At 42.7% G+C, this 25,714-nt stretch overlaps 1 protein-coding gene across 6 annotated transcripts in view; it reads left to right on the top strand.

Annotated features, from left to right (window-relative positions):
• ERC2 (ELKS/RAB6-interacting/CAST family member 2) overlaps positions 1-25,714 on the top strand; it is an 880,873-nt gene that overhangs the window by 154,624 nt on the left and 700,535 nt on the right. For all 6 annotated transcript variants that reach the window (XR_004971467.1, XR_004971468.1, XR_004971469.1 and 3 more), the window contains exon 3: positions 1,027-1,443. Coding sequence is in view for 1 of the 6 variants with exons in the window: in XM_036331877.1 (XP_036187770.1) it covers positions 1,027-1,443 (417 nt within the window). In the remaining 5 variants the exon portion in view is untranslated. The remainder of the gene's footprint in view (positions 1-1,026; positions 1,444-25,714) is intronic.

Consider the following 25,714-nt stretch of genomic DNA (forward strand, 5'->3'; position numbering starts at 1 on the left):
TCACATTGGTAATGATTTTGTTTCTCTGGTGTTCTCCCTGTAATTTTGGTTAAAAGGGTGACCTGGAATTAGGTGTGGGTGCTTTTCTCTGTGGTAATACACCCAAGACTCACTGTGTCAGGGAGATTTAGGAAAAGAAAAGGTGGAACAAACCTCACTTTAAAAAAATCACATTTATCAAGCATCAGTACTATAGATTGTGTGTAGCTTATGGGTCTTTGCTGTAAGAAGAAGTTGTTTTTCTTTTTCTTTTTTTCTCTGTGAAGGTACTTTATGTTGATTAAGTTCTTTCTGTTAAATATCCTTTGCTTGCACTGGACTTTTCTTTGTGTTGATTTCCTGCTTCATTTATTTTTTTTCATTTCCCATGCTGTTCAGTTGCTGGATGCCAGAAGAACCAAGGTTTGTCCACTCTTTGCAGCTCGCTTGTTTTACTCTGCACAGCCTCACCTCCCCATGTGTTTGACTGTCTGTCTCCGTCTGCCTTTGTTCCCTTTGCTTGCAGATGCAGTAATCCTGTTCACTAAACCTGTTCACAGCTTTATTTGTAAAAAATTGTTTGTGTCTACTTGTAGTGGATGCTATTATTTTCATTTTTAAGTGGACATGCATTTATCATGGAAAATAATGGATAGTAGAATAAAGATCCCTGTAGGAAACAAGGAATACTGAGTCTGGAGCACTGTGGGCATAAAGAAGGTGTGTTGTGAGTTTCCCTCTAACCCTTCCCACTTCCTAAATTAAAACAGTAGACTGCAATTTCCCTCGTGACTGACACTGATCTACTGTTTCTGTGTATGTGTGCATTTCTTTTCTCCTACGACATTGAGAAAGCCTCATTGAATTAACTCCCCCTCTCCATGTGCTGTCCCATGCTTCTGAAGTCACCCGGAGGACTTCACGCTGGCCCTGTGGACCTCATGATTAACATTCCATCTTCATGGTGCGGGACCAGCACAGAGCCCTTGGCGTGGCCATTGACTTTTCTCCTTCTGTCTCCTCTCCTGCCCCGTCTTTCCATCACAGCACCTGCAGTTGACAATCCAGGCCCTTCAGGATGAGCTGCGAACCCAGAGAGACCTCAACCACCTCCTGCAGCAAGAGAGCGGCAACCGCGGCGCCGAGCACTTCACCATCGAGCTGACGGAGGAGAACTTCCGGCGGCTGCAAGCGGAGCATGACCGGCAGGCTAAGGAGCTGTTCCTATTGAGGAAGACCTTGGAGGAAATGGAGCTGAGGATCGAAACGCAGAAACAGACCCTCAATGCCCGAGACGAGTCCATTAAAAAGCTGCTGGAGATGTTACAAAGTAAAGGTTTGCCGTCCAAAAGTCTGGAGGAAGACAATGAGAGGACGCGGCGGGTGGCCGAGGCCGAGTCTCAGGTCAGCCACTTGGAGGTGATTTTAGACCAGAAAGAGAAGGAAAACATACATCTGAGAGAGGTAAGAACATCCCCTTTATTGTCCCAAAGTCAGATTTTACGAGTTAAGGTTTGTTATCAAGTTGTTTTCACAGGTCAGAAGACATCTACGGCCTTAAAATCCCCTTGGTCACCTGTTTTATAACCTTCCTGTCTGCTTATCACCTTCACGCTGGAATTTTGCATTAGTTTGTTTTCTCTGCTCACCACACATATGTTCCATTATTATTTAATACGAATTCAGGGTCCAGGCGTGTGTAGCACGTGTCAGCTCTAAGGTGGTTTACGGCTGCTTTCCCACAGATGGTCGTTGTTTCGGGGCCTTTGTACAGTACTGTTTAATTTTAGATGTTTACCAAAAATCATCGCTCTAGAGGAGCAAAATGAATAGGTGATTAGCAAAACAATAAACCTAACTATTTTTTTATAGCTGAACTGAGGGCAGACTTTTCAGAAAGCATATGGATAGTTCTGGAAAGCATGGTAAAACGTGCGGAGCACTTTTGAACGTTTAGATTGAAGATAATCTTTGTTGTTTGCCCTTGCATTCATCCAGGACTGAGTACTCCATGTTTTCTATGTGTGTTGCACTTAGTGGGTTAAATCCTTCAAAGTCTTTCAGAAGCAGCCTCTCCGGCCGGCCACCACCATTGAATGATGGGATGCTCATGTATCTGAGAATATGTGGCTGGGTGGAGCTTAGCTAGAAGGCGGGTGACAGCTAAGGCTTGACATTTTTACAGCACTTCTTTGCCACTATGATGGGTTTCTATTGCAAAAGGACCATGTAAGCAACTTGCTGTGGGAGACACAGACCTCACAGAAAATAGTAGCCAGTAAAATGGGATGAAGTAAATTTTCAAATTATGCTACAGCAACAAATAAAAATTCCAAAAGATAACTTGCTTCTAGGCCAAACTAGATTTCCTGGCATTCTATACCTGCTCAGATGGGCAGCCCTTCCCATGAGTCACTCGTTTCATTGTTCAGAAAAAATGGCTTTCATGTTGGGACTTACTAATACAGAAGCTCCCAGGGGTTTTCTCTGATATAGAGTGTATTTGCTTAGACCATTTGAACAGAATTTTGTGTTTTCAGACTTAATGTCCTCAGTGTTCATTCTCTCTTGTTTTGTTTTTATGAGACCTTAGCAATATGCTTAGGAAACCACATGGCTTGGGTTCACATGGAGATGCTTAAAAAGGTGTTTTGTTGGACCTGGTCTTCCTGTTCATATTCCAAGAAGGTTGGTTGTGGTGAGCAGACTTCTAAGATGGCCCCAATGATACCGAATACCCTTGTGTAATCCCCTCTCCTTGAGTATAAGTTGAACCCAGTGACTTGTTTCTAAACAGCGGAGAATGCCAAAGGTAATGGGATGACAGTGACACTTCCATGATTAAGTTACATAAGACTGTTACTTCCATCTTGTTAACAGACTCTATTGCCTTCTATCATGTGGGGATGTCCTTGTGGTAAGGAACCAGGGGCAGCCTTCAGCCAATACCCAGTGAGGAACTGAGACTCTCACTACAAAGTCACAAAGAACTGAAAACTGCCAACAACCACTTAGTGAGCTTGGAAGTGGATCCTTCCCCAGTTGAGCCTTCAGATGAGATGGGAGGCTGTGGGCTGACACCTGGACTAGAGCTTTGTGAGAAACTGTGAAGCAGAGTACCCAGCTAAGCTGTGCCTGGTTTCCTGATCCACAGAAACTGTGAGATAATAAATGTGTGTTGTTTTAAGCTGCTGAATTTTGGGGGTAATAGTTATATAGCAATAGGTAGCTGATACAGTGGATTAGAAGCTAGTCTCTTCCTGCCTTACTCCATAGACTTTCCATATAGTTTACAAAAGAGAAGCAATAATCATTGGCATGTTATCACTTGCATGTAGAGTGACTGTGGATTTTGAATTTTGGTTGTGTCATCTCAAAATTCTGGTTGGTAGATTTCTGTACTTGAAAAACACAGATGCTTTGCTTTCGGTGCCAAGGGGTCATGTTGCATGTACAGCAAGCCTGTGGTGCCAGAGAAACTCCCATCTGCAGCATTGACCTTCACTCTATGTTGGAATCTTGGGGTCAGGATAAGAGTCACTCTTATTCTGTTATCAGATTCTGCTCATTGGTGGCACTTAATAGATGGTTCCTTGATTCTCTTGTGCAGATGCCTCCATTTAAATAAATCTAAACTAAACTTAGTTTGTGTTTTATGAGGTTAGTTGGTCCTCACAATGGTCATATATGGATATAGATCATGTTTAGAGCCTTAAACACCAGTCTGAGAGTTCACAGAAAATGTAGCCCAACACATCCAACTAGTTTCCTTGAGTATCAGACCAGGCAGTGGGTAGTCCTTATTTTGACTCATAAAAAGGGAGAATGTGGAAAAAATATCTCCCTATAAAAATTTTATTTTAGAGGCAGCTGATCAAATGATTCTCATCATTGATGTTTCTTTCACTCTCCCTTTCTTTCTAAAATCAATAAAAATATTAAATTTTTAAAAATGTTAAACTTCAACTCAACAAACAAAACTTGGAGGCCTGAAAAGACCCTTCCCCAGAGAAGACTTGTACTGTCTTGTGAGAGCCATATGTTTTATTTTCTGGAATTTTGTGAGCCTGCTTTTAAACCATTGATAACTGAAATTGGTCATGGTGGCAGTATTTACACCATGGAAATCGGTAAAATGCTACCTGCACTCCCCCCACCTGCCCCATTCCTGCAAGCCCATTTACCAACACATCTCTAAATAAATGCCATTAAATGTTTGTCCATGATACAGCAAGAAGAGGCAAGTTAAATAGTGTCAGAATTTCGAATGCATTAACCACATCATTCATCAAAAGTTTTCAAAACTGTCTAGATTGATGCTCATGTGTCAGACATTATAAAGAATGATTTATGTGATTCACATCTAATTCTCACAGCCACCTCATTCATTTATTCATTTATTCATTCACTCATCCATCCATCCATCCATCCATCCATCCATCCATCCAATGAATACATATTTGAGGATGTGTTTTGGGATAGAGCAATGATAAATGATAACGTTTGACTACATGGTGCTTGTATTCTATTGGGGTCAACTAGTATACAAATACCTATGTAACAGTTAAACAGAGAAGTATCAGGAGGAAAAGAAGAGGATGAAGAACTAGTGACTAGGGTGGGGCCAACTTCATATTGGTGGTTAGGGAAGGCCTCTTGGAGGGGGTGTCATTGTGAACTGAGATCTGAGTGACAAAAAGGAACTTGCTGTGGGAGACACAGACCTCACAAAAAATAGTAGGCAGTAAAATGGCATGAAGTAAATAAGGCTCTCAGCAGACAGTTGCTTTCATATTGGAAGACCCACACCTAAGAGCTAGCTGCTATTGTTTTGTCCATTTTTACCTGGGGAAACTGAGGGACAAGTGATGTTAAGAAGCTTGCCCATAACTAACAAGGGGTTATGCTGGTATTCGGATCAGGCTGACTTCAGAGTCTTAGCTACTGGACCATTTCATTATATCTATTTTCTACAAAAATCTTTCTCTAAGAGAAAACAGACTGCAGGGCCAAATAAACGTGGGAAAATGCTGGATTTATAGAGTTTACTACAAATATGCATCAGTCATTTCCAAGGAGGGGACTAGGGAAGGCAGAACTTCTCACACTTATCTTGTTTGACTTGCTTTTCTCTGTTGCACTGGTGTTCTTTGTGAAACACCTTGGAAAAGTGCTATGCTAGAAAATGAAAATTGTGCTCTTAATTTGTGACCTGCAAAATATGTAATAATATACAAAGAGTTGTCCCCCATGGCCAAATAACAGTAATTTTCTCCATTAGTTGTTCCAGAAGGTAGTTTATTGTAAGCTGTTTCTATATCTCTACTGAGTTTTAGAGTGTTCTTCTGTTAGGGAGTTTCTTTATTTTTGGTTGAAAAATGTGGCTGACTGCTTTTGATATTAAACCAGTAAGAGTAACCCAGCTGAATAAAGAAGTTGCCTGACCTCAGTTAATTTAAATGAATCTAAAATAGGATTTAAAATATACTTGCAGTTTTAAGTTCAGTGTGTTCCTGATTTCTTTTTCACTTTGCACGGTTCGACTCTGTTGGGGCTAGATGGCGTAATGCTCGGGAATAGAGATCTAGTGGTTTTATGAGTCATTTTTAGGCAAAGGTGTTGGACCTCGTATAAACCCCATCTCCTGGAGTACTGGCCTTGTGCAGCCTATTGTTTCAGGAGATTTCGAGTTGGCAGGAGTTGCATACGGGAGAGTCAGATTGCTTTAGTGTCTCGTGTTTTGGTGGTCTGGAAAAGGCTGAGGGTGAAACCACTTCTGTGCCTGGCAGGAAACAACAACAGAAAGATTATGATCTCAACTTATTTGGAAGACCAAGATGATTGCCCAAGAACTACAACGGATGTGCTAATGTGAGCTGAAGTGTTGGCTGAAATGCAGCATTACTCACTGGTGTTGTCTGATGCTTTTGCATCCAGGTTGATTTGATCAGACATTGTTTGATGTAGTAATAGTTTACCTTGTTCTCTAGCTTTTTCTGCAGAGAACATATTGTTCCATGTAAAGGTTTTAGTAATCAAGGACCCAAAATACTACTGATCTCATTAAAGAAAAAGTGGGTTTATGTACCAGGATCCTCCTATCTCCACTCTCCTTAATGTATTCTTGGCTGGTCCTCAGAGGAGAGTCAGGAGTCTTTGGATGCATTGTCCTGTAAGATGTTTGAAAGGGAGGGATATATGCTCTGCTGCCATGCCTGTGGATCTCCTATGTTCATCCCCTCCAGCAAGGGCAGAAGAGCTGTCAAGTCATCAGTGGTCACAATTGCTATTAACCCAGCCCAAGTAAACCCCCCATGAGACCGGTGTGGGCTTCCCTCCATGCTGTGTGGGAGGGAGGAGAGGGGAAGCAGGGAGGAGGAGGACAAGGGAATATGAATTCATGATCTTCTACTTTATTTACCCAGATTGTCCCCAGGCCATTGGGAGATCCACCAAGGAAATTTTGTGACCTAGAAGTTTTTGAGCTCATAAACCTCTTACGGATAGCTCAAACCTCCCCCATATAATTTTTGCCCAAATTTCTAAACTCCACCAGTCTCTCCTCTTTCAAAACCATATGGCTTCTTTCTCTTTAATACACTTGTCTCCAGTTTTGCTGGATGAACCATGATTTTGCCAATGCAGGCATTTCTAATTCTGACTACAGACTCCATATATTCTATTTCTACTAACAAAGCTTATCAGAAAAATCATCCCCAAACACAAGTGACTGCATAAACATATCATTTCACATACTTTCTTTTCCAAGAGTTGTCTCTATAAATATATTATAGAACTTAACAATTTCTCCCTATTTAATTAAGTTTCTTACCTGATCGGCATATTCCATCAATATTCCTGGACTTCAAATATTGAGCCTGTAGGTACTCAATAAATATTTGAAAGTGAAAAAATAGTTAAAAAATACCTTGAGAATTGCTCTGCGGTGTATTTTGCCAGTATTGGAAAAGTTCATAATGGTTATTTAAGAGTCATGCTCTTTTATGTTTTCTCTCTCATTGCTCTGTGTTTGGAGTGGAGCAGTAACTTGGCAGGTAACATTAATTGGAAGTTTTCTTTTATTTTTTTTCAAGGTGTGTTGGACAGCACTGGGCACATGTTGAACGTCCATGTGTAGGATGCTGTGGGAGCACCCTTGGCAGGTTTACGGTCTTGTTCAGGGACTCAGGTGGGCAATAGAGAAACAGCTCACACTTAGTGCAGCTTATTCTGTGCCAGGGTACTGTACTAAGTACATATTGCCATTGTCATTCTCACATGCAAATAAGGAAACTGAGGCACAAAGAGGTAAGTAATTGTTCCCAGTTATACACAGCAAGTGCTGGAACCAAGACCAGAACCTGGAAAGTCAGTCTCCAGAGAATACACTGGACACACTGCAGGCTACCGCTTCTCAGGGTGGTGCGCCCAGTGGACCTCGAGTGGCACTTCAATGCTCTGCAGCTTAGAGTAGGAGAGCTGAAGACAGCTGGACCTCAAAGGCAGGAAGGATTTCAATGCCCATGGGTGATGGGGAAGTGTGATTGGAAAAGCGATGGCTGAGCCAAGCATGTGTCGGGGCAGGGGGGTGTGATGGGTTTGGGGCACAGTGAGTTTGGAGCAGCTGAAATTCCACCTGTCAGGAGGAAAAGGAGATAAAGGTGAGCAGGTAGTTTGAGGTCAGGTCACTGAGGGCTCTGACCCTGGGGCACGGGGGGTTGGCCTTTATTAGGTAGGCGCTGGCAGCCTGTGAAGGAATTTTCCCTGGACAATGGCATGATCAGAAAAGAGTGTTAGTGCTAATTGCTAGTGGATTGGCTAGGAAGGGACTAAACTGCAGTGATGACGAACCTATGACACGCATGTCAGAAGTGACACGCGAACTCATTTTTTGGGGTTGATTTTCCTTTGTTGAATGGCATTTAAATATATTAAATAAATATCAAAAATATAAGTCTTTGTTTTACTATGGTTGCAAATATCAAAAAATTTCTATATGTGACATGGCACCAGGATTAAGTTAGGGTTTTTCAAAATGCTGACACGCCGGCCTCGAAAGGTTCGCCATCACTGGACTAAAGGCATGGAGAGAGTTTAGAAGGATACTGTGGTTGTTCTAGTGACCAAGAGTCTGAATCTGGGTGGTGGCCACAGAAGTTGAGGGGAAAGGTCAAGTCCAGGACCTTGACAGCTCAGGACCTGAGTGTGGGGAGCTGCAAGGAGCAGACTGTTGTGGGCCCAGATGTTGGCTGATGGCAGGGCAGTGGGCAGGTGAGTCACCAGCAGGAGGTGCTGGGATTGAGGAGCGTCTTTGGATGTGCTGAGCTGGATGAAATACTGGTGGAGCTGTCCAGCCAGGCCGAGAGTATGGCTGAGGAAATGATTATAAAGTTCTGCGCAAGTGCATACGGTGTTTCTGGTGTTTCTGACTATAGGTCACTTGTTTGTTGTTTACACACACACCACCAATTTGTGACCACCAAGCCCCCAGCTTGTGTGACCCTTCTAAAGGCTGCCTTGTCACTTACGAGTATTCCTTCTGTTATTTAGGAGGAGGCTGAGGAATGGCATATGAGAGTCCCCTTCATGCCTCTTTCTGAGTAACATTTAATTTTGAATATGATATGTCTTTTGAGATTCATGGAATTTTCATTGGCTTATGCCAACGTGGTACAGATTCCCTTTGTTCTCACCGAGTTCCACATTCTCCAAGCGCTCTGTGCAGGGTGGATGCCAATGAAGCATCTCAACAGAAAAGTGCTCTGTGGACCTCGATGAACCACAGGTCCAAAAGCAGGATTTCACAGCCTTTCCTTTCTCATTCCTGAAGACATAAGGAATGCTTTCATTTGTGTTTAGCATCATTTGCCTTATCTTTAAATTTTAATACATCCTTTAAAGTTTGAACACTATGCTAATTTGAAATGGCTTGGGTTTTACCCTTTATTGACTTTAATGAGTGCAGTTGGTTGCCTTTTACAGCTCACAGAGGCTGGTGGAGTCCCAGGGAGCCATTAGGCACAAGGCCTTTTGGAACCTGCTGAGAAAGAGAAAGCAGAGGGCAGAGGCAGGTGGGGAGACTGGTGGGGGTTATGCTGGGAGAGACTGATTACTGTCCTCATTGCCCTGTCCCGCTGCTCTGCCTGTAGGGTGCGACTTCCCTTTGAAAAATATTCATTTGTTAACCTGACCTAATTTATTACCATCATCTTTGGTAAAAAGTGCACCACAAATGAAACCTCAGCGGAGAAAGGTCCCGTAGCAGCAGTACTGTGGGTTCTTCGGTGTTTCACAAGCTGCAGCCACGGCCACTGAGATGGGCTCAGTTATGTCAGGACCTGGTGGGAACATTAATTAATACTTGATGTATGGAGGGGGCTTTATATGTTACAGGACACATTCCATTTTCATGATTTCCTCTGACGCTGCCTCTAACCTGTGAGGGGAATTAAGCAGTGATGACATGTAACACTGATTGGCACTCAGGAACATCACTGATGATCAGTTTCCTGGGAGTGCCATTAAATCTTCCAGTTCTCCGTGGTGGGAGGTGGTTCCCTGCCTTTCAGATGAGGAGGCTGAGGCCCAGAAGGGTGATGTGTCTGATCCAGGTTCTCAGAGTGGGTAGTCTGAGCTCAAATTTGGGTCTGCTGGTTCCAGGCACCTGTTCCTAACCGCTCCTTGATACTGCCAGGGGTTTCTATGTTTTATTTTTAGCAGGAGAAAAAAAACACATTTAATAGACATACTAGTATATGTATGGGAATTTCCCACACCTGAGAAAGTCAGAGATCCTACATGCAGGTGAGGTTCAGAGGTATGCAAGGCACTCGGCTAGGAATGAGGTAAGGTGCCTGCGTCCCTCAGAGGGTCATTGCAGGAGGATAAGAGCAGATGTTTAATAAATAGAAGTTTGCCCTGTCATTTTGGTGAGTCACAAAGAGGTACCTGATAATCTCCCATTATAGGCAAGGTCCCTAATTCAGGTTCTTCTGGGTAGTCAAGGAACGAGCAAGTTTCTCTTGAGCCTAAAACTAAAATTGCCTTTAGCTCAAGATAATCTGCAGATACTTGATATGGAGTAGACCAGAGACCAGAGTTAGGGTCTTCTGACTTCTTGCTCAGGGTTATTTTCTCTCTAAGTACCAAAGGGCTCATTTTTTCCTTTTTCTTTTTTTCTTGTCACATCTCAGGGCCTGTAACTGGCAGTGAAAAGGTCAGACAGTGCCATGTCTAAGGCAGCATTGGGGCTAAGTCTTCTCAGCCCACCTGTGGCTGGTGAAAATGCACGTAGCAGTACTGCATGTTTGCGCCCCCCCCCCCCCCCATATATTCCTAGGGAGTAAATGAATTTTTGTGAGCAGAGAATAAGGAAAAGTGAGTGGTGCTTAGAGTTGTGCCTTTTGCATTTCATCTGTTCAAAGTCAGCCTTTTCCATTTTTTCCCTTCATCTTTAACTCATTGCCTAAGAGAAGTGCTTTGCCTCCCCAAACTGAGTTTCCTTCTTATCTAGTTTTTTAAAAATATGTTTTTATTGATTTCTGATAGGAAGGGAGAGGGAGAGATAGAAACATCAATGATGGGAGAGACTCACTGATCGGCTGCATGCCCTCCCACTAGGGATTGATTCCACAACCCAGGCATGTGCCCTGACCAGGAATCGAACCGTGACTTCCTGGTTCATAGGTCGACGCTCAACCACTGAGCCATGCCAGTTGGGCCTTTTAGTCTAGTTTTTGATGTGTATTTTCAGTTTCTTTCTGTGTTGTGAGACATTAAAATTGTATTTAAAACCTACTGACAGGAGCTTCATTTCATTTCTCTTCCAATTGGCTAAAATTTGCTAAAGCAAACTCTACTTTTCCATCCACCATGGCTTGGATGTGAAAGGAGAATTTTATTTGTGTTTTCAGTTTGGGATATAGGTTAAAGGATATCTTCATTGTTTTGAGTAGTATTAAATAGGGCAATGTGAATGGCTGCTGGGTGATTCCTTGGTGTGGCTTATGGTTACAGCAGTTGGATATAAAGTTATTGGCTATAAAGCAGTTGAATATATGAACTCTTTTAAAAAAAGTATATTTCTTTTTTTTTTTGATTTTTTAAAAATTAAATCTTTATTGTTCAGATTATTACATTTGTTCCTCTTTTTTCCCCCTATAACTCCCCTCCTCCCAGTTCCCGCCCCACCCTCCGCCCTCACTCCCCGCCCACTGTCCTCATCCATAGGTGCACGATTTTTGTCCAGTCTCTTCCCGCATCTCCCACACCCCTTTCCCCACCAAGAATAGTAAGTCCATTCCCTTTCTATGTCCCTGATTCTATTATGATCACCAGATTATTTATTCACTTGATCTTAGATTCACTTGTTGATAGATGCATGTTTGTTGTTCATAATTTGTATCTTTACCTTTTTCTTCTTCTTCCTCTTCTTAAAGGATACCTTTCAGCATTTCATATAATACTGGTTTGGTGGTGATGAACTCCTTTAGCTTTTCCTTATCTGTGAAGCTCTTTATCTGACCTTCAGTTCTGAATGATAGCTTTGCTGGATAAAGTAATCTTGGTTGTAGGTTCTTGGTATTCATCACTTTGAATATTTCTTGCCATTCCCTTCTGGCCTGTAAAGTTTCTGTTGAGAAATCAGCTGAGAGTCGTATGGGTATTCCCTTGTAGGTAACTGAGTTTCTTTCTCTTGCTGCTTTTAAGATTCTCTCTTTGTCTTTTGCTCTTGGCATTTTAATTATGATGTGTCTGGGTGTGGTCCTCTTTGGATTCCTTATGTTTGGGGTTCTCTGCGCTTCCTGGACCTGTAAGTCTATTTCTTTCACCAGGTGGGGGAAGTTTTCTGTCATTATTTCTTCAAATAGGTTTTCAATATCTTGCTCTCTCTCATCTTCTGGCACCCCTATAATTCTGATGTTGGTACGCTTGAAGCTGTCCCAGAGGCTCCTTACACTATCTTCGCATTTTCGGATTCTTTTTTCATTTTGCTTTTCTGGTTGGGTGATTTTTGCTTCTTCGCATTTCAAATCTTTGCCTTGATTCTTGTGCTCCTCTGGTCTGCTGTTGGGAGTCTGTATAGTATTCATTATTTCAGTCCATGTATGCTTAATTTCTAGTTGGTTCTTTATCATAACATCGAGGGTCTCATTAGATTTCTTGAGGATCTCACTACATTTATCGGCGGCTTCTAGACAGTTCTTAAGAGACATTAAAAGTGTGGTTCTGAACTCAATATCCTCCATTGACAGTTCTGTCCTGTTTCTTTGTCTCCGCATTTTTTATGCTTTCTTGGTGCACCCCCTAGTGGTCTTTGTGCGCAGTCTTGTTGTAGTTAAGCCTTGATTGTTGTCGGCAATACCGGGGGTGATTTGACCTCCAGGCTAACTGGCTATGAGAGTCCGCTGTGTCTGCAGTGGGAGAGCTTCTGTGCTGGATCTCTAGGGCAGTGCTAATCTAGCGTTTGCCTGAGGCTATCTGTCAAATGGCTCTGCGCAGGGCTTGGGCGGGGCGGGTCCCCGGGGATCTACAGGGCGGGCCGGAGTGAGCAGTTGTGGCTGCTCTCAGTCCCGTCCCTAGGGACTCTGCCTCACAGAGTCCCAGCAACCGCTGCAAACCTCGGAGAGAAAGCTGCCCTCGAGTTCTGACCGAAGCCAGACAGTCCCGCTTCTCCCGTTTGAGTCTGGGTCCTTAGAGACTCGCCCGGATCTGGAGCTCAGAGTCTGAAACTCCCTCCCGATTGAAAACAACAACTGCATACTCCGCCTCCAGCCCGCTCCGCGTGCACTCCGCACCTTAGTATTTCACTTCAGCACTGCGCCTCCTCTGAGTCTGGGTATGATATTCTCTTTCCTCCTAGTTGTAGAATTTCCACTCAGCCAGCCTTCCTGTGGTTCTGGATGATGTCCATTCTGTCTTTTAGTTGTTTTTTGAAGTGGTTGTTCAAGGCAGCAATCTCCGGTGTTAACCTATGCCGCCATCTTGGTTTCCTCTTGAAAAAAAGTATATTTCTTTATTGATTTCAGAGAGGAAGGAAAAGGAAGAGAGAAAAAAAAACCATCAATGATGAGAGAGAATCATTGATCGGCTGCCTTCTGCACACCCCCTACTGGGAGTAGAGCCCGCAACCCAGGCATGTGCCCTTGGCTGGAATTGAACCTGGGACCCTTCAGTCCCCAGGCCAACGCTCTATCCACTGAGCCAAGCTGGCTAGGGCTGAACCTTTCTTATTTGAGGAAAAACATAATTATACTATACAAGAGGCCCGTTGCAGGAAGATTCCTGCAAGAATAGGGCTTCCTGTGGCTGGGGCGAAGCAGAGAAGGGAGCGAAACCCACTGAGGTGGGCTTAACTCCCGCTTCCACCGCCAGGGTTGCTTCCCTCCTGCTTCCACCACCTGACTTGCTTCCCTTGCACCTCTGCCTCCAGGCTTGCTTTGCTCCCACTCCACCACCCGGCTTATTTTTCTCCCGCTCCACCGCCTGGCTTGTTTCTCCGCCGCCTTGGCTATGTCCCTATCTATGCCGCCTCTACTTTGTTCGCTTCTGCAGCGCTTCGCTTCCTTCTATGTTGTCTTTAGTCTTCGCTCCCAGCCGGTATATGCAAATTAACTGCCATCTTGGTTGGGTTAATTTGCATATAGTCGCTCTCATTGGCTGGTGGGCATAGTGAAGGCACGGTCAATTAGCATATTTGTCTTTTATTAGTGTAGATGAGTAGTTTGTAGAAAAAGTAAAAAAAAATGAGTGATACTTTAGCATGAAAATTATAGAGATTTACTATTCATTTAGATCAGTGATTTTCAACCTTTTTCCTCTCATGGCACACATAAACTAATAATTACTAAAATTCTGCAGCACATCAAAAAATATATATATTCATTCACACCAGATGGCTATTGTTGTGTTGTGGTTATCATTTTTTACTTGATAATCTAAGGGAAAAGAGGTCAGTGCTCCTGACTAAATAGCCAGGTATTGCATGTTTTAAAAATTCTTGTGGCATACTGGTTGAAAATCACTGCTTTAGATGAAGACTTGGCAAAATGAGACCCTCTGGGCCAAATATGGCCCACCATGGTTTTTTAAATTTTATTTATGTATTTATATATTTTTTTATGGCCTGGGTTTTAAATGGTTACACTTGAAATGGTTTGTAAGACCCAATAAAATGTCCTCTATTTTGCCTTGTGTCCCTTAAAGACTGACTTCCTTGGCCCTTTAAGATTGAGTGGCAACTCCTGATTTAGATGATAAGTAAGTGTTTTTTTTTTTTTTTTTTTTTTTTTTTAAATATGTTTATTATTGATTTCAGAGAGAGAGGGAAAGGGGAAGGGATAGAGAGATAGAAACATTGATGAGAGAGAAATATTGATCAGCTGACTCCTGCATCCCCTCAGGGGGGATTGAGCCCACAACCCGGGCATGTGTCCCAGCTGGAAATTGAACTAGTGACCTCTTAGTTTATAGTTTGGTGCTCAACCAGTCAGCCACCCTGGCCGGGCAAGTAAGTGGTTTTTTGAATCAAGATGTTTGGTTAGAAGCCTATGTGCAATTATTTATACTTAGAGTATCAAGTCTTGCTACTTCTGTGTGTAGCTTTTGAGGTTTTTTTTTTTTTTTTTTTTAAATGAAGAGGCAATATTTTTTCTGTCATTTCTACCCATTTTTCTTTAATAATATTAGACCCGTGATTTCATCTCCAGAGCCACAGCACATTGAGTAGTGCCCCTTATCACAGAAGTCTGCAGCACTTTCAGGAGTGGTAGGTTATTGGGGAAAAACCCACATGAATTAAAAAGGGACTGTATGTGTGAAGCCTTCACTAACCTATAATATAGCAGAGGAACGGAGATTGCATTAACACTCCAAAAGATTTAGGAATCCCGACAATTAAAACAGACTTCCAACTCCTCCAACTCCTTTTTCTTTAAATTTTTAATGCCCATGTTTGTTGGTATTTTCCAGGCCTGCACAATTAGTGTTTAAAAAATTGGTGGCTGCTTTGGAGGAAATGGCCTGAAAAAGGAACTTGTGTACCGTATATACAAGTCCTGTGACGAAGTCTTTACGGATAGTAATTGTGGGTGTGCCATAGAATCGCTAGGCTTCCCTATGGAAAGCGTTCTAATCAAGTAAAGCCAGGGCCTGACCACTGAGAAAGTCCTCTCACCACCCACCACCCTCTTTTCAGCCCCCTAAGTGGTCAGATCTCGTCTGGTGCCATGCACCTGGGTTGCCAGCTGTGTGAGTGTTGTTAGTATTGGGGGAAGACCCCGCATGTCACTGGGATTTTGCTTCCTTGGTTGTGCCCCAGAGTTTCTCAATCTGACACTGCCTACATTTGGGTCAGGATACTTCCATGTTGTGGGGGCTGTCCTGTGCCTTGTAGGACGTTGAGCAGCATTAGAGGCCTCTACTCACTAGAAGCAAGTCGCACCTTTTTCCTTCTCCAGCTTGTGACAACGAAACATGTCTCTAGAGCCCGGGGTGGGCAAACTTTTTGACTCGAGGGCCACAATGGGTTCTTAAACTGGACCGGAGGGCCGGAACAAAAGCATGGATGGAGTGTTTGTGTGAACTAATATAAATTCAAAGTAAACATCATTACATAAAAGGGTACGGTCTTTTTTTTTTTTTAGTTTTATTCATTTCAAACGGGCTGTAGTTTGCCCACGGCTGCTCTAGACATTGCGTAATATCCCCTGGGGGACAAAATCGCCAGGCTGTGAGCTGCTGGTGTCGAGTGACTGGCACATCTTTCTGTGACTGTGGCAAAGGCAGTGATTCCAGCCCCACTTGCTGGAAGCCCTGTTGTACTGAGGAAGGGCACCCGGAGCCTGATACTCCTTGACCCAGAGACCGACTACAGGGGATTGAACCAGGAGACAGATGTGCTGAGGAGAGGTGGGGCTTTGAGCCTAAAGAGAAAACAGAAGTAGGAGCCGGCTGATGAGGCTCAGTGCTTGAGGGTAGACCTATGAACCAGGAGGTCAGGGTTGTATATCGGGTCAAGGTACATGTCTGGTTGCGGGCTTGATCCTAGTAGGGGGTGTGCAGGAGGCAGCTGATCAATGATTCTCTCTCATCATTGATGTTTCACTCTCCCTCTCCCTCTCCCTTATTCTCTGAAATCAAATATATATAGAAGTGGGGAGAATGTGTGTGTGTGTCTGTATGTGTGTGTACAGGTGAAAGTGAGGGAGAGACAGAGAGATGGAGTGGGATTGATAGAGATTGAGAGAGAAGCTGCCTGTAACTACCCCTCCCTTACTCATTCCCTCTTAGAAAATTTAAGGCTAGGAATGAGGAAAGCCCTGGAAAAGTAATCTAAGGGAGGGGTAAGGGGGTAGTATTTTGATCTGAGATACCACTTGGGAAGATTGAGATTTTGTGAAAATAAAAGACTTGATTCTCAGGAGTATTTATGGAGGCCAAAATTATGGATCCAAGTAGACACATAAAGTTCACTTTTTGACTACTGGACTCTCGCTATTAATCGGCAGTTTTTAAAAAAATATATTTTATTGATTTTTACAGAGAGGAAGGGAGAGGGATAGACAGTTAGAAACATCGATAAGAGAGAAACATCAATTAGCCGCCTCCTGCACACTCCCCACGGGGGATGTGCCCGAAACCTAGGTACATGCCCTTGACCGGAATCGAACCTGGGACCCTTGAGTCCGCAGGCCGACGCTCTATCCGCTGAGCTAAACCGGTTAGGGCTTAATCGGCAGTTTTATTTTACAATAAATGTTGTGCCTGCTTTTCCAAAATGGCCTTTGAGTCTCCCTTTCTGTTTTTTAAATAAACATTTCTCTACATGGACTGCTACACTATGCTCCACCTCCAGCCTTCAGAATGGTTTTGGAGTGTGGTGGTTTTATCATGTGGAAATGTAGTACAGATGTTCAGAATTACCTTTGCTTTCTCCCCTTTAAAACATCATGACCACACATGCTTTGCTTTAAGTACTATTAACTATTTTTATCATTACTATTAAAAAATCTTGCCTCAGGCAGAGTCCCACTAAATCTCAAGTAAAGGCAAATATTTGTGTGTATAAATAGCAGCAAGTATTTATGCATATCACACTGAAAAATCTGAACTCACATTTGGCTTTTTATGCAACCGAAACCTTTGTTTTTTGACCCACTTAACCAAGTCCTCTAGTTTTAGCCTCTTTTCCTGACTCTTAAACTTTAAGTTTAGGCTATAGGATTCTGTTCACTCTTCTTTCCCTTCCTTACCCCAAATGTTCTCTAGACTTGAGTTTTTCTCTTTATCCTGCATATATTTTCCAATTTAGCCTGATCACCTACTGAAATTTGATGGCAGGATTTGAACTGCCAGCATGAATTGGCGCATGTTTTTAAAAGGTATTAATAGAGGAAAGTGCTCTTCTCTCAGAGAGTCCACAGATGTGTGGCCGAGTTTGCATTCTTCTAGTGCCACACACTGGGGCCCGTGGTCCTATATCCAGGAAATGTCTTATCAACACTCAGCATACCCCCCACTCAGAACCCTATTGATGGAGATTAGCTACCACTGTAATCTTCATTTCTGAGGGGTTTATTAGTGCTACTCTCTTCTTATATTTCTTGGCCAGACTTAAACATTTTTCTAAATAGTTGCTAACTCCCTCCGCCCCCCGCCCCAACCTCTTTCACCTTAATCAGTTGATCCTGGAATCAAGAGCTCCCTAGCCAACGATGCGCATGTTTCCGTGTGCTGGAAACAATCCTGGCTCAGACCAACAAGCTTCTTTAAAGCATTGCCTTTTCCATCCACATCCAAACAGGAATGCATTGCAAGGTGGTTTTCTTTTAAAGGGCAGGGGAGGTCTTTGTCATCCTGGCAGAGTTCGGATAAGAAAGAAGAGGCAAAACCTGATTGCACCTTAGCCAGTAGAAATAACACTTCATGTAGATATTCCACCGGACCTTCATGATAGCCAGTGGTGTTCCTGCCAAAGGTCTCTGTTGTACTGCCTTTATGATGCATGTCAGGTTTTAGACTATTTTAAGGGCTCAATTTTTGCTTTAAAAGGCAGACTAACACACTCTGTGATATTGGATTCTTGTTTCACACTGGAAACTTGATACGCCTTACAAACCTGCCATGTGCTAACCTCAGTAGGTATCCTTAGGTTGCCGTGTGAGCAAATGTTACAGGTAGAGGGGTTGTGGGAGTTTAGTGGGGACTTGAGGATGCTTATGCTGCATGGAGACTTCTGGCACGTGATGACACAGGATTCTCCGGAGGACATGCAATCTTTTGGAAGAACTCATTATCTTTCTTCCTCTTCTCTGGGCTGAGGTTATCTTTGCATGCTTTGCTCTGTTGCTTTCCAGACACAAATGTGCTGCTTGCATAGAGGACTCAAGGAGAATGGTCCAAAATGACCACATTTCCTAAAATCACAGCAGCCTTCCAAGCAATCTGTGTGGCAAGGATTGTCTGAGGGTTATCACAGCAATAGAGGAAGGTTCATGGATTCTTGTCTTGGGAGGTCCTGGCAGGGTGCTGTCTTTAGCATAAATCATCATCGTCCTCACCACTGCTGTTGAAATGGCAGGCGCTGGTGTAGGTACAGAACTTAGTGCTGTCCTCAGATACTCCTACGAGCAACCCTGTGAGGTGTAGGTGCTGACATTGACCCATTACTAAATCAGAGTGGCTCAGTCACTTGCCTAAGACCACACAGGGCACTTGCCCTCAGAAATGAGAACCATTGTATCATCTCCTGATCTGTAGAAAGTCAAAATAACTTCTAGCCACTTTTCCCCCACCCAGTCCCTCTCCTCTCTGATTTGTTTTCTTTGAATCTTTTCTTTTCTATTTAGGTTTCTCATCTGGTTCATATTATACTTTATTTAAAACCTTTTTCTTTCTCCTAATATGTTCTTTTTTTCTTTTTTCTTTCGAACCTCAATTATTTTCTTCCCCTGATGTTTTCATCTGCATTGTTTAAGGGGTTAATTGTTTTTGTTGTTATATTCCAAGAGCAGTTCTGAGGTTTTGCAAGAGACCTAAGAATGCTAGTGAAATTTATAGGAGACTTCTGGCCTAATATAATTTTGATCAGCAGTTTTCTTTGCTTCCTACAAAACCTTTTCATTCACCTGCATGAGCTTATTCTTTGTTCTCAAATGAAATGACCTATGGAAAGCACTTTGCACAGGGCCTGGCTCAACAAATATCATTGATGTTTCTTTGAAGAAAGTTGAGGAAGGGATAAACAATAGTTACCTTCACATCAGTTGGTCTCCTTGTAAAGCAAGTCCACGTTCCTTTTACAAACCACTGATTTCTCTCTTCAGAATCAAACCTCACCTGGTCACTTGTTGGGGCACAGATATTTGTATTGAGTTATGCAGACTCAAGAGTGACCTTCTCTTCACCATCCCAGTTTCACTCTAATTTCTTCAGAATGTTATTGAATGTTTTCATCTCCCTTTGTTATAGATGAAAAAAGTGGGTCACAGGGAAGTAGATTACCCTGCCCAAAGCCTTCTAGGGAGTCACAGTGACCTCAGGGCCTGTGCTCCTAACCATCAGGCTATATTACCTCCTTTGTGTATGGGAGAAGGCTGAGGTGGGGTCTAGTGCAGCATCTGGGGTCATGAGGGTTTTTCATGGGGCACTTACAACCTATACTCTGTCTACAACCATCTCCTATGCTGGTCTCCTTAGTCCTGTACCTATCAATTAGTTTTGGAGTCTAAGAGACCATTTGTGAGGTGGAATTGAGCAATGACAGTGGGGACAGACTGGGAAAGGAATAGAAGAGGATGCCTTGGAATAGGAACCACATCGCGTGGCAGCTAAGCATGTAAAGGGTGAGGAGGAGGACGCTATCAGAAAGAAGCTGGAGTGTTCAGCTTGGGGGAGGAGAATAGGGCCATTGATAATGCCTATGATAGTTATGGGGGAGGCAGGACTTGTGGAGGGGAAGATGAATTTAACATTTGAAAATACAGTGGGGCCTTGGCTTACGAGTTTAATTCGTTCCATGACGGAGCTCGTAACTCAAATTACTCGTAAGTCAAATCAATTTTCACCATTACAATGAATTGAATGCTGGGCTGATGTTGTGGCGTTCACTGTGACGTTCGCTGCACCAACTAGCGGTGGGGTATCTGAAGCTGGCTCGTAACCCAAAATTTAGCTCGGCCAAGAGACGGCTTGTATCTCGAAAAACTCGCTAGTCGGAACACTCGTAAGTCAAGGCCCCACTGTACAGGTTTGTATTTCAGGGCAGAAAACTGGGCTAGAGGTGGAGGTTTGGGAACTGTTTGTAAAGGTAAGGTTTAGAGCTCCCCAAAGGGAGGAGGCCCAAAGCTAGAGCTGGGGTTTATCTGTGTTTAGGACAAATAATGAGCAAGGGAAGCAGTGAAAAAAACTGACAAGGAAATATCCAGAGAGGAGGGAGACCCCAGAGAGCTGAGTGTTCAAGGGCATGAAAGTTCATTCATTCATTCATTCATTCATTCATTCACTCAGTCATTTTATGGAGAGCCTTCAAACCTAACCTGCATTTTGAGGGGGACATTGAGATGACAGAGACCTTGTTTTGGGGGCTCCACTAAGGTGGGGACTTTGGGCTGGGAGGAGGAGAAGTCCATTGATAGATAAGATAGGAAAGACAGAAAGATGTGTATAGCCTGGGAGTCTGGTACATTAGCACATATGATGCTTTTTCTTAGACCCTCCTAAAAGCCATCCAATTCTAACCAAACCTTAATTTGCTACCCAAATTATATTCAAATGTGTTCTTCCTAAAGCCTGTGCTATAATCAAACAATATGACATTTGAAGATTCTCTTAATGCTGTAATGCTTGGTTACTTTAGTGAAAAACATTAAAATTGAACTAGTGTTTTTGGTATTATGAACATTAAAGACTCAAATGAATGGCTGGTTTCTTTACTGAGTTGTAGGAACTGAATGGATGCTGGGGACGAGCCCTGCAATTTCCCAGCATGATGTTGATGGTGGGCAGCAGTGGCCAATGCCGAATAATAAAAGATGGTTTCATGTGATCCTTATCAACCGGGTAAATGTCTGAGCTGCCAGAACAGGAAATTATAAAATTTGTATCTAAAAATAATCTTATCCTTTGCCTTTTTCATTGTGACCTTCTGGGTGAAGAAACAAAGACCTTCTAGGAACTCAGGCAGCGTGTGAAACCCTTCTTTGTGATCAGCTGATTTGATTTTCTCAGAATACAGGCAAAATATTGGTGAGGAAATGAAACTTTATCATGCTCTAGCCATCGGTCGCATGACATCAAATTTTCTATTGGGCTTTTAGGAGAAGAGAGCTACCTTTGACCCCAGTGCAAGTTTGCAAAATTGCAGCAGCTTTGGAAGAAGTTTAAAGGAACTTGGGACCTCCAACATGGGGTTTCTTTACTGCATCACTGTTGACATTCTGGGCTGGATAAATGTTTGTTCGGGTTGGGGCCTGCCCTGGGAGTTGTAGAATGTTTAGCAACATCACTGACCTCCACCTACAATATGCAGTAGCTTCACCACCAGTAGTGTGGCAATCAAAAATGTCTCCACACATTGCCAGATGTCCCCAGGGGGCAAAACTGTCCCTATTTGAGAACCACTGGTCAAAAGCCTTACTGCTCAGAGTGTGGGCCAACAACCAGCAGGTCTTCTGTATCTTCGGGGGCTTGTTAGAAGTGCAGCACCTCAGGCTCCACCCCAGCCTCCGGAACCAGAATCTGCACTGTATCAAGACCTGCAGGAAACCTGTGGGCACATGAAGGCTGGAGAAGTGCTCACCTAAAGCTCTGCCCAGGGCAGTGTGCTGCAGCAGAAGGGCAAGAGTTTGGAAGCCAAACAGGGCTTCCCACTGATAGCTGTGTGACCTCGGCAAGTTGCTCAACCTCTCTGAGACTCAGCCTCCTCCTCTATAAAATGGGACCAAGAAAACCTTCTGTGATGTGAGATTAAAAAGGGGGAATTCCAGCTGAAGCAGCAAAAAGGACACCTGGCCCCGATTAGACTCTCCAGTGGGCTGGGTTGCTTTCCTCTCGTTGGAAAGCTGTTTTACTTGGCCCCGCTGCACTCACAGTTACTTGTAGTGATGATATAAGAGGTCGAGGAAAAACAATGTGTCTGAGTCAGGGCTCTGCAGTACAGAGGGCCATAAAAAATCTGCTTGTTTACGAATTTTTATTTTTGAATTATCTGCTTTCTTCGAGCTGTGGCTCCTGTGGTCTGGCCTTCCCATTGCTTGGGAAACTGGGATCCTGTTTCTGGAAAACCCATTATCCTGGGCCTTGTGAACTGTTAATGGCCTCATTTAGAGGCCAGATTCTAAAGGTGGGGAGGGTGGAATTGATGGCAGCTAAATGTAAAAGTATTTAAGGAAGACGTCCACACTGGTAAACTTTATTCCTGTGCTATGGCAAGTGGATATTGAAATAGGGCAATTATTTGATGACTATTGGTAACATTTTAGAGTATGCAAGATAAGGATACATATTTTTGCCTTGGAATAAACCGATTTTTCCAGGATTCCAAAATTCCCCCCTTTTCTCTTTCTCCCACTATGACATTGCCTTCATATAAAATATATATTTTTAAATTTCTCATTCTGACATATCAAGAATAGCTGTTCTCATGGCTTTGGGCTACTAATCTAACCTGACACAGACAATTCTCTCTCTCTCTCTCTCTCTCTCTCTCTCTCTCTCTCTCTCTCTCTCTTTTACAAAATTCATTTAAAAAATAGTGTCTATCATACACCATGACCAAGTAGGATTTATCCCAGGGATGCAAGGATGGTACAATATCCGCAAATCAATAAACGTGATACATCACATAAACAAATTGAAAGAAAAAAACCACATGGTCATATCAATTGATGCAGAAAAAGCATTTGACAAAATTCAACACCCATTTTTGATAAAAGCTCTCAGCAAGGTGGGAGTAGAAGGATCATACCTCAACATAATAAAAGCCATATATGACAGGCCCACAGCCAACATCATACTCAATGGACAAAAACTAACACCATTTCCCCTAAGAACAGGAACAAGACAGGGATGCCCCCTCTCACCACTCCTGTTCAACATAGTACTGGAAGTGTTAGCCATTGCAATTCGGCAAGAAGAAGAAATAAAAGGCATCCAAATTGGAAAAGAGGAAGTAAAACTGTCCTTATTTGCAGACGACATGATATTATACATACAAAACCCTAGAGACTCCATCAAAAAGCTACTGGACTTAATACATGAATTTGGCAATGTAGCAGGATACAAAATTAACCCCAAGAAATCCGAGGCATTTCTATACACCAATAGTGAACTTTCAGAAAGAGAGATTATAAAAACAATCCCGTTTACCATCGCACCAAAAAAATTAAGCTACCTAGGAATAAACTTAACTAAAGAGGTAAAAGACCTCTACTCAGAAAACTACAGGACGTTGAAAAAAGATATAGAGGAAGACATAAACAGATGGAAGAACATACCGTGTTCATGGATTGGTAGAATCAACATCATTAAAATGTCCATACTACCCAAAGCAATCTATAAATTCAACGCACTTCCCATTAAAATACCAACGGCATACTTCAGAGATCTAGAACGAACTCTCCAAAAATTCATCTGGAATAAAAAAAGACCCCGAATAGCTGCAGCAATCCTGAAAAAGACCAAAGTAGGTGGGATCTCAATACCAGATATCAAGATGTATTACAAAGCCACTGTTCTCAAAACTGCCTGGTACTGGCACAAGAATAGGCATATAGATCAATGGAATAGAATAGAGAGCCCAGAAATCGGCCCGAACCAATATGCTCAATTAATATTTGACAAAGGAGGCAAGAACATACAATGGAGCCAAGATAGTCTCTTCAATAAATGGTGTTGGGAAAATTGGACAGATATATGCAAGAAAATGAAACTAGACCACCAACTTACACCATACACAAAAATAAACTCAAAATGGATAAAGGACTTAAATGTACGACAGGAAACCATAAAAATTCTAGAAGAATCCAAAGGCAACAAAATCTCAGACATATGCCGAAGCAATTTCTTCACTGATACAGCTCCTAGGGCACTTGAAACGAAAGAGAAAATGAACAAATGGGACTACATCAAAATAAAAAGCTTCTGCACAGCAAAAGAAACCATCAACAAAACAACGAGAAAACCCACTGTGTGGGAAAACATATTTGCCAATGTCATATCTGATAAGGGCCTAATCTCCAAAATTTATAGGGAACTCATACAACTTAACAAAAGGAAGATAAACAATCCAATCAAAAAATGGGCAAAGGACCTAAATAGACACCTTTCAAAAGAGGACATTCAGAAAGCCAAGAGACATATGAAAACATGCTCAAAGTCACTAATCATCCGAGAGATGCAAATCAAAACAACAATGAGGTACCATCTCACACCTGTCAGACTGGCTATCATCAACAAATCAACAAACGACAAGTGCTGGAGAGGATGTGGAGAAAAAGGAACACTTGTGCACTGCTGGTGGGAATGAAGACTGGTGCAGCCACTATGGAAGACAGTATGGAGTTTCCTTAAAAAACTGAAAATGGAACTCCCATTTGACCCTGTGATCCCACTTCTAGGAATATATCCCAAGAAACCAGAAACACCAATCAGAAAGGATATATGCACCCATATGTTCATAGCAGCACAATTCACCATAGCTAAGATCTGGAAACAGCCTAAGTGCCCATCAGTAGATGAATGGATCAGAAAACTGTGGTACATCTACACGATGGAATACTATGCTGCTCTAAAAAGGAAGGAACTCTTACCATTTGCAACGTCATGGATGGAACTGGAGAGCATTATGCTAAGTGAAATAAGCCAGTCAATGAAGGAAAAATACCACATGATCTCACTCATTCATGGATAATAGAGACCATTATAAACTTTTGAACAATAATAGATACAGAGGCAGAGCTGCCTCAAACAGATTGTCAAACTGCAGCAGGAAGGCCGGGGAGGGTTGCGGGGCAGGAGGTAGGGGGGTAAGAGATCAACTAAAGGACTTGTATGCATGCATATAAGCATAACCAGTGGACATAAGACATTGGGGGATAGGGGAGGCTAGGGGACTGTCTAGGGCGGGGGGATAAAATGGAAACATATGTATTACCCTTTGTAATACTTTAAGCAATAAAAAAAAAAAATGGAAAAAAAAATAGTGTCTAAAATAGGTCCATGCAATCACACACTCATACAAGCAATATATGAACCTGACTTTTGGAGACAATTTTTAGGCAAATCACAGGTAGTTTACCCGAGGTGTTGTGATGTGATGGCTTGAAGATGAAGGGACGTTGTCCAGACCAATGTTCAGTTGTAGGCTGGGCACTGCAAACCTCTGGGGCACCTTGTGTATCGTGGACATCATGGGTTTGTATATATGTTATGACAGTTTGTTAGAATGTGGCAACACAGTCCCTTGTTCTAACAAAATCACTATATAGCAAGTTTTCTGGCAGATGGAGGTAAAGTGTCTTGAGGAAGGGACTTCCTTTTCTAATTTGCACAAGGACATCATGTGGGCTAGTTGTAGCCCCACCATCTTTCTTTTCTTTGGGAGCTTCTATGCTAGTATGCAAAACAGTACTGATCATTATCCTTGAAGTCAGAATGTGGCCGAGAGCCATAGAAAAGCACAATTTGTTTAATTTCCATTTGATGAATATGAAAAAAATCCTGCATAAAAGGGGTG

The sequence above is a fragment of the Myotis myotis genome, unplaced genomic scaffold (genome assembly GCF_014108235.1).
Source record: "Myotis myotis isolate mMyoMyo1 unplaced genomic scaffold, mMyoMyo1.p scaffold_m19_p_13, whole genome shotgun sequence".
Classification (NCBI taxonomy): domain Eukaryota; kingdom Metazoa; phylum Chordata; class Mammalia; order Chiroptera; family Vespertilionidae; genus Myotis; species Myotis myotis.